Genomic DNA, 16630 nt, shown 5'->3' with positions numbered 1-16630 from the left:
ATGGGTGCAATGTTTCCCTTTTTCCAGTCACCAGGGACTTCATTTGACTGCCATGGCTTTTCAAATATCATGGAGAGTGGCTTGGCAACTACATCAGCGAATTCCCTCGGGACTGTGGGATGCATCTCGTCAGGCCCCATAGACTTGTGTATTTAAATCTGGGAGGTCTGTTAAACCTGGGAGTAGAATCCAGGTTTCTCTGCGCCCCGTCCTGGTTCTGAGCAGCCAACCATCACTCACAAAGCTCCAGCCCAGTGCATGTAATGTGGGGGGCAGAGAAGGTGAAACCTAGCAGATAATCCAGACGAGTGAAAGCTGCGAGAGCTACAGTGGAGAAAGCTGCTTAATCTGATGTCAGAGTCTCAAGGGAGGCTTGATTCAAGGCATAAAACCATAAGAAATTGCAAAAGTCAAATCCTTCATGAAGATTTATTTAGAAAAACCACAATGCTGGGGAGTCACTGTTACATAGCGTGGTAATTCTCTTCCTCTTCAGTAATATGCACCACACTGTGCGCATGCAATTACTTTTGTTCCAGAGATAACATCTTCATCTAGAGTTATACATGTACACATATGGTCCTCAGTGCACGCTACTGTTCACATATATGTTAGGACAAGCACAAAGTTGAGCTTTTCCATGAAAAAATTGTATAAAAAATACAAACCAAACTGAAACTGTCAACATGAGAAGCAATGTGCAAAAATAGACAGTTACTCCTGAATGTTTGCTTAAGAAAAAAGGACTCTTCTGTCCCTGTTCCCCATTCAGCATTGAGTATGCCAGATGATGCTTGAAAGTAGAATTAAAAATAACTAGTCACATCCTGACCCCCTTCACGTTAGTTTCAGAGATTTTTAACCAGCTAAATAATCCTATATTAACATGAAAATCTGCCTTCAAGCATCACCATCGTGTGCTGTTGTTGTATTGGACAGATCTATATATTGTTGCGATGTTTGACTTGTGATGCTCAAGGCCGGGTGACAACCAAGCCCTTGTGTGGAGCACACAGAAGAGGCAGGACAGAGATGTCCCTGGTCACCAAGCCCCCTGGCAGGGACCGGCAGCAGCTGTCTGGAGAAAACAGCCAGGGATTAGGAGTTCTCCACACACGTGCTGGAAGGAGCCAGATCTCCCCGGTCCCCCACCATGGGGTGCATACCTCCAGGCACTGTCTGCTAGGGCATGGCGGGGCTGGTGTCTGAGATGATACTCTCCAGTGCCTGAGGAATCCTTCCCTTCAGAGGAAACACGCCGGTGCAAAGAGCATGGCAGATGAAGGGACAGAGAGCCCACAGGGCCTTCCCCAGCCAGGAACCTTGGTCCATGATGCAAACTGGAGCTGACATGGATGCAGCCACCTGACTATATAACCACTTGTGTGGCTCTGAGCAAAGCTATACAGGATGACATGCTGCAGACATCATGAAGCAGTCAGACCAATCCATCCTTGTAGAACTGCTGCATGCAAATACCAACACTTTAAATGGCAATTAAGACTAGAAATGGATTGCACTTGTTTCCCTTAAACAGATATATGTACCACCCTTTTTAAAAAAAAAAGTAACCATTTAAAAAAAAAATCTTCAAAATGCATTAAAAAAACTGATTTGATAGTTGGGATTTCCTTGGTTGGATCAAAGGAAAAGAAGAAGAAAATAGGAGCAGTGTGATTCTAATCACTGGAGTTTGTCAGTAACCATAATCTTTTGGTTTTGGGGATGAGGATTCTTCCTACCCATGAGACTTGATGCTGCAAAGCCTGGTATTCTGTTGGTAATCCACATGTTTTTTAAGGACTGTTTATTTAAGCCCATGTAGAATTATGACTGTGTTACAGAACTTGTCATTTTTTTTAATGGGATATCAAAGTTTTTCACAGCAAATCCTGCATGGATCCAGGGAAAATCTCAGCACGACTCCCCCATGTGTTATGTTTTTTACTTGCAAAGCAAAAAGGTTTCAGCCTTATTCTGAGGAAGGGAAGGAGAGGTGAGAATTGTAAAGATGGGGAGCTCTCCAGGGAAATAAACTGTGGATACTGCACTTTACATCCCAGCTCAGCAGACCACTTGAGCAAACTATTTTAAGTGGGATTTAAGTGTATATTATTCAGTTTGGACCCCAATATGAAGACCAGTATCCAACAGGGACAGTGTTGCCTTGGACCTACTCATTTCCATTATAAAAGGCACGGAGGGAGGGTTCATCCTGTTAGCTTGCACCCCAGCTCTGGTCATGAAAACATCCCTCAGAGAAGTGTGTCAAACATACCGACGGCTCCCGGGGCTGTCCCCATTTCTAATCCCGGGACACCCAGCTGCACAGTGGTCCACAGCTCTCCCCCCTGGGTCAGGAGTACGCTGCAGTGACTGTGACCTCCAGCATTGTTCATCACCCAGGTGAAGGAAGCAGTGCATCATCCCCGTTGTGCCAAAGGAGCTGTCGGAGGAGAGGCTAGTGTTTCCTGTGTAGCAGCGCTAGCCCCAGGGGCATTTCTGCAGCTTTCTGAAATTGCTGGTATGTGTGACACACCTAACCGGAGTCTCCCTTGGCTCTTACAGCATGCGTACGTGTCACCAAAATGAACCTCTGGCTGTTAGGCAGAGACAACTGTTGGCAGTGATAGAACAGTGGTAGAGAATAGTTTTAGACTGTAAAATACAGAAAATGAAACATCAGACTGAATTCTTACTAAAATTTTGATGCTGTTGAGCATTGGGGTTAGCTACTGCTTCATGAGTGTTTTCCATTGAGTTAAGATTATGTCCAGCATCTGAGTTAAGGCCCCGATTTAGCAAAGTTTTTGTGCATATGCTTAAATCTGCCCTTATTGAGCTAAGCACTGACTCGAATACCTAAGTGCCTTGTGATACAGAGACAAACCTGAACTGGAGCCTATAAACGTAAGTCATGTAGCTGTCAAAACTACCCTTTTAATGTTTTTTCTTGGTAGCACAGCTGCTTTCCTGGATTAACTACTTAATTAATCTTCATCTAAAAGGTCCTGAGAACAGTTCTATAATACTAACAAATGTACATAAATACCAGAACTAAAAAAAGTCAAACACATGGCTCAAAGCAAAACAAATATTGCTCAGAATGCTTGTTTAGATTAAGATTAATAGCTGTAAACTGTGCATTCTAGTAGCAAATAAAAACCTGTAAAACATTCAAAGTCTACAGGATTGGCAGATCTAAAAGGTCCTGAGAACAGTTCTATAATACTAACAAATGTACATAAATACCAGAACTAAAAAAAGTCAAACACATGGCTCAAAGCAAAACAAATATTGCTCAGAATGCTTGTTTAGATTAAGATTAATAGCTGTAAACTGTGCATTCTAGTAGCAAAAACCTGTTGGCCTAGGAAAAAACTGAAAAACATTCAAAGTCTACAAGATTGGCAGCACTAATATTACTTTACAATGTGGAGTAAGGATAACAAATATCAGTGTAACATTGCAAAACGATCCATCTAACCTAAGCTTATGTAAACAAACAGGCTTTGACAATGTTTATACGTCTAGGCGTGATCCTGCACTTGGACCTGGACGGGTGGAGACCCAAGAAGTAGAAGCACACTGTTCCAATGTGGTTCCAGCTGCCCAGATCCTGCTGCAGGAGAGAGGCTCGAGGGTGTGATCCTGCAAACCTTTACTGGCATTACTAGTTCTGTTCCTGGGAGCATCCCATTGCAGGATTCAGTTCGGCAGGACTATGCACATATAAGTGAGGGTTATTCACAAACATAAGGCATTGCAGAACTTGGCCCTAAAATTTCTATTTTCAGCAGAGAATCCCTTATCCATACACAAGATCATATTTTAACATATCAAAAAGTGTCTAAAATAAGGGTCAGAGTCACTATATGTTATGCTCAGTAACACAGTTAAGATTCTGCATACTGGCTTCAGACCTTGCAAAACATTTTTTTCCTCAAAATCAAACCAACTATGAATCTTTCTCATAAAAATTAAATTAACTGTGAAAGTTAAAAATGAACAGGCTGTGTTTTCAAGGTTAAAAGGAGACATTAACAGAAATAAGCAACTCCCATTGTAATGGTTTTCCAGTGCCTTCCCTTCTGACCAGTGAACACTCTGAGATTGCAGTTGTTGGTGGCCTCCAACCTTGCCTCGCGTCCTCTATGGTGTGGCTACTGCCGCTCTCCTTCCACTCGCTTTTTACGAACTAGACCAATAAAACAAGAAAAGAGCAGTCATTATCGCTTTCCTGAGAGTCTAAGGACTTTTCTCACTGACATACTCCCTTCCCTGTAACATGAATAGGAAGGAAGGAGCTTCTAAGAAATACTCAGCAGGATTATGTCCATAAATGCCATAATTAACACATCTTAATGCTATACAAAACAATTGTATCTAAACTGCACTTTTCTGTATGACAGACTGTAGAATTTCACGAAGTGAAATACATTTTCTATAAAAATCAGATTCTGAGCTGAAGATTTTAGATGATGAAGAAATCACCATTTGCAGTGGTTCCTCCCAATGGCTCCATTTAGATTTTTGTGACAGTTTTATTGTTCTTTTAAAAGCCACTGTGTTCCAGCTAAGTTAGTACTGGTCTGCTGTAGTCTGCATGACAGTGGCCTGGATTATTTAAGTGTTAGGCATCAAAAATTAATAACTTTTGTAATTGCACAAGTTTATACTATAGGTAAGCAATAGTCATATCCTTTTAGAAAATAATTTGAAGTACTCTGAAGTACTGATATCAGTGAGTATTGGCAAGAAGGAAAACATCATAGGACAAGAGGAAACTGTCTCAAGTTGTGCCAGGGGAGGTTCAGGCTGGATATTAGGAAGAACTTCTTCACTGTAAGAGTCGTTAGGCATTGGAACGGGCTCCCCAGGGAGGTGGTGGAGTCACCATCCCTGGAGGTGTTCAAAAAATGTTTAGATGTGGCGCTTCAAGACATGGTTTAGTGGGCATGGTGGCATCGGGTATACGGTTGGACTTGATGATCTCTGAGGGCTTTTCCAAACATAATGATTCTACGATCACATTGGACCTTAAATTACCTGTTTAACTTCACATGCTCTGATTGCATCAATCGTTAATGATGCAATAATTAACTCTGGATTCTCACTAGAAACCAAGTAGGCTGAAGTTGCTATTTAGCAAATCGGAAAGTGATGAGCTTTGTGTTATGGGCAGGATTATTTTGACAAGCCATGTGAATTTTTACAGCACTTAGGATACATTACAGCTGGTATAGAGCAGGTCTCATTGGGTAGCATTTGCTACTCCATACCCTAATAAAAATGTATTGAGTCTTCTCTGACTTAGCCTGCTAAGATTACTGAGGTTCTCCTGTTTGTGTGATACAAAATTTGGTGTTACATCAAACCGTCAGGTCCTGTTTCTGATGCTGAACTGCTGAAGTACAGAACAAAAGCAGTAAAACTGGATGAATGAACGCTTTTCACTACAGAAAGTCAATAACAGCAATATATTACTACAAACATCCCATTACTTTACTATCAGGAGGTTTGTTTCATAGTGCTTTCTGGGCAGACTGCATTATTCCAAAGCCTACAGTGTAACATCAATCATTTGTGTCTGCTTTCAGTGTTTTGTTGCTTCATTTATTTTATTTTATCGAATTCTTTTAGTTATTCTATCCTACTAAATCTTGAACAAAGTCATACAATACAAAAGCAAGAAAATGAAGATTAGGTACAGAATGTATGTCTAATGGCAACTGGTTAAATAGTGGAGAAACAGGTCTTTCTGTCTCTGTTGGTGGGATGTTTCAAATATTATTCTGGGACACTTATAGTTTCAGGACCAATAGTATATCATTGGAATGCTTAGGTACTGCTAAAAACTAAAACTGAAAAAAAAAAAGTATGCATGAAAGAAATAGGTTCTAGCTTCTAGCTCAACTTTTATCTTACTTCTAACAGAGAGAAACCCTGAAGCCACCACAGGCATCATGGTTTGACACCCCACTTTGAAGTAGATTTGATTAAAAACACATAGTTACTTTTTTGTTTCCTTCTTAGTCTAAACCACTCCTGCCTAGTCATCTCTTTCTTATTCTGTGTATTGAGCACGAAGGGAAGAGCACGTCACATTCAGGTGAAGCTTGCAAAGGTTTATTGTGTTTGCCTGCACTTGGTCACACAGGCAGGGAAGTCTTTTTTGTTCCCTTGGTTGGGCAGGCTTGGTGTGTCATGGGCAGGGCAAAGAAGTGAGGACTTCTGTGTTCACTGAACAAACAGGAGGGGTTTGGCTCTCTACTTACTGGCCAGAACAGCTGATAGGGCAACTGGAAATCCAGGGTGTTCCATGGGAAAGGCTGAAGTAACTCCCAGGAAGGAGTGGGAGAATGAGAATAATAATAGTGGCTCCTAACCACAGTAAGATCTTTTCTGTTGTCTACTCTAGAGTCTGTGGAGCTATGCATTACCCCTCACATGTGGCAGATTGAATATTGTAGAGTTAAAATTCAATCTTAGGTACAGACAGGAAGACTTGTGTCTAGGAAGGTCAGGGCTTGGCTCACATAAACAAATGATGAATAGATGTAGTAGCATCTTACCCAGATCATTGTTTTTAGTGATAGCTGCTGCTACCCTGGTTCTTGGACCTTGCTTTGTGAACTGGTATCCAAACTTGAGAATCTTGGAGTTTTCTTCCAGCATCTTGGCAATCTCCATCTCTACAGCTGTCCCGAGCTGCTGCCTCTGTTGGTGATGTGGTGAAATGTCCCCAAAAGAAAAGAAAAATATTTGTTTTCATATGAAATAGAAGTAAGTGGTTATATTATAGTACTGTGCTGCAAACTACAAAGAGAATCCCGTCCCTGGAGATTTTGCTCTGAGTTTTGTATTTGGCTTTGACCAATTTTGTTTAGAAGTCTTCCACTGTTTGGTTGCACAGGCATGGGACATGAGCTGCAGAATGGCTGAGCCACAGAGGCTGCCTTGACTTTGCCAGAGCCCTCTAGGAGAACCCTCTGGGAATCCATACAGAAGGGAAACAAAAGTGGACTTGCTCAATGGTCTCTCTTTACCTGGTTGTCAATTTTAATCTCTGTCAGGGATTCGTTCTCTTTCAGTGCATCGATCAGTGCCAAAATACCCGTCCCAGTGATGAAGTTGGATTCTACATTCAGACTCTTCAGTGTTTTGTTGACTTTCAACATATCTGCAAATGCCTGAGAGGTCAAAAAGAGGGAATATGAGATAACGCCTTGAGAGTCTCAGTGAATAACAGGGAATCTGCAAAACATAGCTTAGATACCTACAAAGAAATAAAACATAAATAGGCTTAGAAGAACATAGAGGTAGATCAGAAGAGATTATGCTTCTACTTTACATAGTCACAAGGGAAAATCAAGAATGCATTCTAAAGCAAACATAGACCTACTTAAAAATTGTTGTGTTTTTTTTCCAAGCAATGTTTAAACTTACAATAGCTACAGGGTCATTGCTTCGAGTAGCTGCAAGGCTGAATTTCTTCACATGTGTGTTGCTTTCCAAAGCTTTTGCAAATTCTTTCAGTGTTGGAATAGGAATATTCTACATTAAGAAGATAAATCCAGTAATTAGGAAAGCCAGTCACATCGCTAGACAGTGATTTTAATTATTACCAAACTGATGGATTAATAGCCACAGTCTATGCAATTTAAACATCTCCGATGCTTTTAAGAGTATCTCAGAATAGACAAAGCATTCTCTGCTTATAGTGGCCTTCAGAGACTCGTGGAGGCCTGTGCTAATATGCGGTGTCAGCACTGCCTTTAAGTGGGTCAGGCCAACGCAAGCACGTGACTGAACTCTGAGCTACTTTCCTATTTTGCTGCTGGTTGTTCAGTCTCCATGTGCCAGCTCCTCCTCCATTTGCATGTATGGGCTAATTGAGTTTGGCCAGTGATGACGGTATAGTGCCCATGAGGTATCTTGCTTTACAATCTCCTAAAGAAAGGAAGCCAGAGGCAGTCACCCCTTGGGCTTTTAATTGGCATCTAATTCAATATCAGGCATTGACGACCTTGGAGCCTCTGCAACCATTCCCTCCATGTCCCTTTCCTCTGTGTCCTGCTTTTCTGAACAGTAAAGAGAGACAAAATTTCAAGATAAAAGGCAAGGGCTTTGGAAATATTTGAATAAACCCTCCTATGATGACATAAATAAAACCACAGCATCTACCTTTATGTTGTTGAGATTAATTTCTATGAGACTAGGATCATTTGCTTTTATCCTTTGTAAACTTGCTTCCACGTTGGTCGGATTAGGTGGCTCCTCAAAGATGGGCTTGACTTTTTCACCTTTCACCACATCTGCAACACAAGATCTCAATAAATGTTGATGTGAGGAACAGGCATCATCAGTAACAGTCTGGCTTTTCAATTCCCAATTAGGGTTTGTACCATAGCATTCAAGAAAAGGTTTAAATGAACCACAAAACTTGGAAACAGGAGTATTAGCCCCTTCATCCCTGCAATGCCCTTTGCACCTTCTGTGCACCCAGAAGCATGTCACTGGAGACTGTGGTCACAGAGGCTGGGCAGTATTGGCACGGGCAAATTCCTCCTTTATGTACAAAAGATCTGGTACAATTAATTTGAGCCAAAGCAGCTTTAAAGACTATTGTATAAGATGTAATATACTGCAAGGGCTGCTTTGTTCTTTGTCAAATATCTGTAAAGGAAGGTGTGCTCAGAACTTGCCCATTGCATTAGTGAGAAAATGTCCCTGCACCTATGAATAGACTGTGCTAAACTAAAGGAACATGATCAGGAGGCCCCTCACTTTCCTTCTCTCGGACGATGCTATCAGCCTTACTATAAATTCAGTTAGCTCTTGTAAAATTGCAACATCTGCACTTTCTAAATAATAAAACTATCAAAGCATGAAAAGCAAGTCCATCTCCCAGCACCAAGATTTATGAAGTCTTTGAGTATTCATGCTCCAAACAGATACAGTTTTTAATGCTGGAAGCTATGAGCTATAAATATTCTTAGAGAGGCATAAAAATCAGCTTAGAACACAATTAGTACTTCTAATTCCCACGCATGTAGTTGTGGAGATTAATTTATAAGCCCTGACCACCCAAGCCACTAGAGGCAAGAAAGGAACATGTTACTGACCACAAGTATGTTTAAACTCTTCTATTTTATGTTGCAGACGGAAAGTGATTTTGAAGACTTGTTCTCAAGTCTCAATGTACTACGCATTGCTGTTCAGTGCAATGGGTAAAGTTCATGCCATATCATGGGCCAAAAGAAAACTAAATATTTTTTTAGAACTCATACTCTTAGTAGAGATGAAGTCATACACAAACCTTGAGCTGGTTTTCACTCCGCTCCCTTTCACCCCAAACTTTCTTTTTCTTACTAATTCCCTGAGAGACCTCACATATCCCTGCATAACACTCCAGCCTTTCTAGGGAGTAGGGAATTGAAAACTACTGGTAAAATGCATATAGAGAATTCACCTTGGATGCAAGGACAGAAATTAAACAAAATCCAAGAAAGCATTTTTTGCACTTGTGGCAACACCCTGCCAAGCTGGGAGGTAGGGAGAGGCTTGCACCCTGTCCTTAGGTTAGACATCACAGTATACTCAGTCCAGAGTTAGCAATATTCTTCATTTTCTACTTCTTGTTGCTTCCTGTGAGTTTTGTCTTGTTTCTTTAATCATGGTGCTGTTTTGCCATATTGACGGGCAACTTCTGAGATGTCTCCCTCATTTACTGAAATATTTCACTTGGCTAAGGAAAGGTATTGCTTTTGGACCAAAGAATACAGTAATGTGACAGTGATTTTCTGGTTCTTAAGTCTGTGATTGGAGCATAGTTTAGCTGACTCACATAGCTGACATTTTGACTCAGTACAACAAAAATATTCTGAAATCTATGTGGATTAGTAATGCAGGCAGTTGCCTGTTATGAGATAGATGGCAGCTCGCTGGGGAGGCTTGCAGAGCAGTCTTAATCCTGAGAAAAATGAAGTGACGCGGTGTGCTGTCTACTTTCCCACCTCCCCTTTTGTAATGAAGGATGGAAATGAAAGTCTTTGGTAAAGATAGCTGCTGTTCTCATGGCCTTAGAAGAAGAAAATATTTTTTGAGTACTGTTTCCCTAGAAAAAGGCATTCCACAATTTTGTCTTAAAAAGCAAAGTTTAGCCCACTTGATATCCCAGACATTTGAGGTGATGAGCTCGGCTTGGCAGCTCTCAAGAAAAACTTGCAATTCAGATGTACCCATTTCTCCCCCCCATCCAGCCTCCTGTCAGTTGCTGAGCTAAGATCTGATTCACCAAAGGTCTGTTTATTTAGTGCAAACATTTCTGGATTTGTTTTTAGTAACTACAGCTGTTTCTGTTGAGGGATTTCCTGAACGATTAAGCTTCCCGTGTACCTAAGGAACCATGTAACAGGCAACATTTAAACACACTGCCACAGGACTAAGGTGGAGGTAGTAGCCCAGGCGGGAGCACATCCATGCGGTCTTGGCCTCCTTGTGAATGCAGCTTGACGTGACTTTGGTCACAGATGTGACTCTGCCAGGGATTCTGCCATGGTCGAGCCCCATGGTAACAGGTTGTTTTTCGGTTGCATAAATGTAGGTACTCGGGGTGAGATGGCCTGGCCTGCACTGTGGTCACCTCTTAGCCGCAGCACGCTATGTTTTCTGTCTGCTGCCTAAACTGAAGTGGAATGAAAATATGTATGTCTTGGCTTCTTAAATACTCCCATCCTTTCAAGCACCTCTGCAGAGCCAGATACTGCTCTCTAGGAAAACAAAGCTCATTAGGAATTATTTATTTGCATAGTACTGTTGTCGTTACAGATAATGAATTTTAATATTGTTATTTACTTTGAAGAGCTAAGCCTCATGATTAATTAGATCAATCAAGGTAAGGCCCAGTTACATTACACTAAATTAGACCAATACACCCAGCCTATAGGTGTACAAGCCCCTGAAGACGACATATAGCCCACAAGAGAAATCCGCTTGCTTACTTCTCACGGTTCCTCTTCCATCTTTACTGCGGGCTCCTCCTTCATCAAATCTTGGGTTGTTGACCATGTTGTGCACTCCAAGAACCGCTAAAATGTGTAAATACCAGCAACAGGATACAATGTTAATGGCAGGAACGAAAACTGCCGAAAAATATCTGCTACAAATTCTAGTTTAGTTCCCCAGACAAAACCCCCTTTATAAAATATTAACTCTCTTGAGTCACGATTATGCTTGTAGGGAGAGTCTTTACGGGTCTAAATACTGGAGATACAGACATTTTTAAGATAGATTTTTGAACACCTGAATCAATGTAGTATGCATATCACAGAAATGCCAGCTGGAAGGAACCGCTGCAGGTCATCTTGTCCAGCCTCCCCCTCAAGCAGGAGCGTTGCCAACATTAACCAGGTCAGTCATGGCTTTGTCTAGCTGGATCCTGAAAACATCCAGGGATGGAAATCCCACAATCTCTTTGGGTAACTTGTTTCAGTGCTACACTCCTAATCATTTTTTTTTTCCCTAATACACAGCCTGAACCTCTTATTGGTCTTTGTTGTATTGTTTGGCATATCGGAGAAGAATTTGACTGTACATGTGGTGAGCTTAATAAATTGGCATTCACACTGGGGTTTCTTATAGAAGCACATGGATGCTAATGTGCTTGGAAAAAAAAATATATATATATTCCAGGACTTCATAATAAATAGTGAGGATATAAACTATTATGAGAGAAATGACAAGAGAAACCAAAACTCCATAAAAGAAGCTGCAAAGTTATCTCTTGTGCAAATGAACTTCCACAGTGTCAGAGAATAAATTGTGCTGTGTTTGCTGGTGCTTCTCCCCTAACTAACCTAATTGGACTTTATTCTATAGGATCATGCGTTAATTAAAAGTTACTAACTTGATGTAGATTTTTACTTTTATCATCAGTTTTTTCTTATGGAAAATACTCTGTTCTGTAAGCAAATGACTCTTTAGCTGCTGTTACAGAGTCTCTTTTCAGAACTCCCGGCAATAGGTGTGCTACTCACTGTTTTTCATTAGACTTCAATACCTACAAATTCTGTTGTGAATGGCTGGATACTGACCAGAGCTGAGCAAAACTTGGAACTTCATGGAACTTCATTCCATGAACTTCAGACTTCCTGAGAAGTGCCAGCTGCATTATAATCCTGTGATTCCTGTGACATTTCAATCAGAGCCAAGACTAATGCATCCAGAAATGGGTAGTGTAGCCAAGAATCACAAAGACAATGGCAAGATCACATCCTTCAATAGGACAATAAAGTAGTTACAAGAGTTTTGAGTTTAATGTTGATCTAACCCAGATTAGGATTAATCTAATATGCTGAAATATTTTCAAATGAAAAAATTGTCAACAGAGTTGCATTCTCCCACCAAAATTTTTTTATAGACCAGGGCCCAAAAAAGGTACACCATGGACCTCATAGAGCCCAGGTAAGGATAGGATCCACTCTGAACTGGGTGGACAAGGCAGGAGATGTCAATGGTTCCATAAGGAGGTCTCAACACTAGGCTGAGCAGGGTTTTAGGATGACCCATTGACATTAATCTTACCAGCCGTGGCTGGCTTGCGTCTTCCCAAATTAGTGATTCAGATGATGCTCTTCTACTAGCATAAACATAGGACATACCCATGATACAAACTACTTGAAAGTCATGGGCAGCTCAAGAACTACAGACTGGCCTCTGTTATACTGTAGGTTCAAATGTTATTTATGCAGGTGGATATACTTCAAAATTATTTCCGTTATGCACATTCTAGAACATGAGGTTATACTCTGGATTAAAGGAAAATAATTAAAAGTGGTGAAGATATCCAGGTCTAATCAGCTGGCAACCAATTTTCTGATTCAAGGTGTTAAGATTCCAGATTTCCTCACGGATGCAGGATCTTCATCTATTGCATCCTCTAACAAGTTTGTCCTGCCACTTGGGATGTCAGAGTTGAGAGGAGGTGGCAATAACGTGCTACAAATAATGTGGATACAGTAAGATCAGTGGTCTCCACTACAATGCAAGCACACAGCCTGCAGTCTACCATCTACCTTTCCTTTCCCCAAATCATGTTAGCTGGTTCATCTTCTCCCCTTGCCTGACACATCAATTATAAGTAAATGAGAGAAGTCTAAAAGGCAACAGCTGTTGAGTCACGTTTGAAGTCGTCATGGGCAATGCGTGGCCCACAGGCTGGCCACCTGTCTGTATAGTGAAACAGCAGGTACTTGAGAGACGATCATGAGACACTCCTGGTAGCAGGTCTAGGCAGAGAAGAACGGGATGTGTAGGGGGATCATACCTATATATTACCTAACCTGCAAGGTCATAGAGCTCAGTATCTGAAGCGCTGGCCAGAGCTTCTTCTAGTTCCGGATCCAGGGTCACTTTCTCTTCTGTACGGGTTTCTATGGGCTTTTCTTTAGGGATAAATATTTTTCCTAAGAGAAGAAAAAAGCCAGAATGAGTAATGAATTACTGGAACAACTCCTCTGCCTCCTGGCAGTGGGGGAAATAGGTCTGTGACATTGAAACTGCTTGGAAATATCAAATGTGTGTTTTCCTCTTTCTCACTTGATGCTATCCTCCACACCAGGATCTTAATAAAAGTCTAAAAATAAAAGGTGCAGACTTCTGCTCTGTGTTGGTGATTGTTAATGTGGAAGCAAATTTCCTAAAATAAATCCCCAGGAGCAGTCACAGCTGGGATTTTTCTGAAGTTCCTGTGGCCTTAAATAGGCAGAATCAGGTCTACACAAAAAACTTGCAGAAATTACATCCTTATATTTAAATGAGGCACTAGAAGCAGTTAAAACCATCCTACTGCAAGAAGCTTTCAGTTTACCAAATTTCATACAAGAGCCTGAAACCTCAGCAAACCTGTTCGCTTCCAGTAACTCAGTTTAATTCCCAGCCTCTCCATGAGTATTTCCCCTCTGTGTCTCCTGATGATGATTCACATAAATAGCCTTATCCTGATCCATCTGTGCAGGCCTGGAAAATCTGAACTGAGCTGAAACATATGTTGCCCAAGAAAGATTCCTGACCTATTTGCCTCTCGTTGAATACTACTGTTACATTGGGGTTAGCAGGTGTGTGTTTCCATGTGATATTCTCCCAAGACTGAGATCATCGGCCCTTCTGCTGAAATGAGAAAACTGTAGGATAAATCCAGAAACAACACAGAAAGTCTCACTACTCCTTTCGCCTGCTATTACAGTTAACCTCAGTAGTGTGAAGACGTAACTGCAAATGCGCGGAGCGAGGCCCTTTAAATCAGAGCTAGGGCTGCACTTCAGTCACCAGCGCTGCTGGGGCTTTTCTCCCACTCAACACTTCCCTGTACCAAACCCATACAGGCACTAATACATTAGATGATGCCACATGCAACAGAATGTGTCATTGATAATTCTGTGAATTCCCATGTGCTACTGTCCACTGTGGAGCCGTTCCCCTCACCTTGTCCCTAACAACTGCTTCTCAAGCAGGCTGTAGTTAATCCCATTGTAAGGAAGCTGTGATGACCTTTGGATGAAGGTGTCTTTTCATGCAGCTTTGTACACTCTAGATGTAATGCTTGAAGCACATCCTGTGGCTTTCTGAAATGTCTCTAAAATAGCTTAATTTTAACTGTATTAGTGATACTATTTTCCACCATTAATAAATGCAGTTCTGATATTTAGCGTTGAATGACAGATGCTTTGCCTCTGGTTTTTCAACACTGTCATCCTTTTGTGGCTTAACTTTTCCCCATTATGGTCCAAAGTATCATTTTCATGTAGATAATACTCAACTCATTTATCTCTTTCATACATGTTTGTCTACAGCAATTTCTATATTGTCAGCTTCCATGACTGAGGTCACTGAATAAGCTCAGAAAAAAAATTTAATGGGGATTTCTGAAACTCTGGCAAGGTTTACTGACACAGGATTCGAATTATTTACCCCAGAGATATTTCTACCAAGGCTAAATAATTTCTGAGTACAAAACTGGATAGAAGGTTATGTAGAAAGACAAAGTGGTCCCACATTATGATTCCTTTTTCATGCAATATTTTAAGTAAGTAATTTTTTAAGATGCCTCTAGAAGATAAAAGCCTTTGTGGGCCAAAGGTAAGGATCATTTTAATTTTCACCATGCCCTGGGTGATATGAATCAGAGACAGCCATCCCAGCAACATCAAACAAAAGTCAAGTGGAAATCTGGGGTGAGAAATACTCTGTGAAGATAGATTAGTCATGCTCTCCAGATTTCATAACAGCACAGATGCTAAGATTTCCGATTTTCTCTATACTACCACCTAATCTGAAGTGTTGGATGGCAGCTTCCAGACCAACCACTGACCAAGACTTAACTTCATGCCAGCTTCCAGACACCACTGAACAAGACTTGACTTGATGCCAGCTTGACTAGTAAGGATAACATGCAAGGAAAAAAATTCATTACTATGTTGGAAGCTAGAAGACCAAAATTAATCAGAATATCTGAGTATAGAATCAATAGTGAGGAGTACTGTCCGTAAAATATTTTCCTTTCAGATCACTGGTGGTTCCACATGAGTTTCAAGTAATCAGTAGGTTGTTTGAGATCTTGAGGGAATCCTACTTATCTTTATCCTGACTGATACTACTATCCCCTAACAGCTATATCCCACAGAGCCATAGCTTCCATGAAACCTCTCCATCACCTGATTCTTCACAGACACAAACCCCAGCCACACTGTTAACAAATACTGACAGAAGTCTATTCTTTCACACATAACATTGTAAAGGGACACAGGACTTCAAACCTGGTGTAAACTGGACACAATATGTAATCCAGTTGGTCCTTCTCTACGGACTTTGGATGTGGGTAGGCCAAGTATCTTGTATAGCAAGAAATCTAGGGGTAATGGAAACCAGTACAGGCTCATAGTTTTTCTGTGCAGTTCACATATATAGAAATACAATTTTTAAGCATTTGTTTCAGGCATATGTAATTCTTGGATGGCAGCCCACATCTTTTTAAATGTGTATATGACTCCCAATGATAGTTTCATTTAAAGCATTCTTGGCAAATGTTTTAGAAAAAAAAATCTATTATTGGTTATATGAAATATTTAAAGGGGCAAGGTCATGTCAAAGATGGTAATATATATCTTTAATATATGTGGGCCTTGCTGGAATCCAGTGGCGTTTAAAAAATATTCTTCTTTCTGCTGTCTAGATAAGAACATTCTTTTGCATTATCCCACTGAGAAGAGATGCTGTAGCATAGCAGATAGAGGTTAGAAGAGCTTATGCATTTAGCACATTATTAGGAATTCAATACCTGTCCACCAACAGCAAAACTGTGTGTCTGTGTTTATAGACGGCTGTCAAACAGTTTTCCTTCATTATTTTAAGGACACAGTTTAAAGATTCAGGAGGTGCCTCCTAGTCACACATCTGTACAGTGTAAATTCATTATACAGTGCCATCATGCAATTCACTGACAAAATAAAATATGGATTGTGGCCTGCTTGTTTCAATGGTCCAGCTTAAATTTAAAATTTATTATTTGGAAGAAGCCTTGGAAGAATAGTGACATTTTATTATTTTAAAGTGAGATTTATGACAAAAG

At 40.7% G+C, this 16630-nt stretch overlaps 1 protein-coding gene across 1 annotated transcript; it reads right to left on the bottom strand.

Moving 5' to 3' along the window:
* Nucleotides 1–4163: 4163 nt before the first annotated feature.
* LOC104164164 (tropomodulin-2-like) lies at nucleotides 4164–16244 on the bottom strand. The gene is made up of 8 exons (XM_009703414.1): nucleotides 16184–16244; nucleotides 13347–13469; nucleotides 11007–11093; nucleotides 8188–8318; nucleotides 7450–7557; nucleotides 7050–7193; nucleotides 6576–6720; nucleotides 4164–4198 (listed from the first exon to the last, which is right to left on the bottom strand). Exons 1-8 carry the CDS (start codon nucleotides 16242–16244, stop codon nucleotides 4164–4166), a joined length of 834 nt encoding a protein of 277 aa, XP_009701716.1.
* Nucleotides 16245–16630: the final 386 nt, after the last annotated feature.

Source organism: Cariama cristata, unplaced genomic scaffold, assembly GCF_000690535.1.
Source record: "Cariama cristata isolate BGI_N322 unplaced genomic scaffold, ASM69053v1 scaffold9347, whole genome shotgun sequence".
Lineage (NCBI taxonomy): Eukaryota > Metazoa > Chordata > Aves > Cariamiformes > Cariamidae > Cariama > Cariama cristata.
The sequence above is the reverse complement of the archived record's forward strand: the minus strand, read 5'-3'. Positions and strand labels throughout refer to the sequence as shown.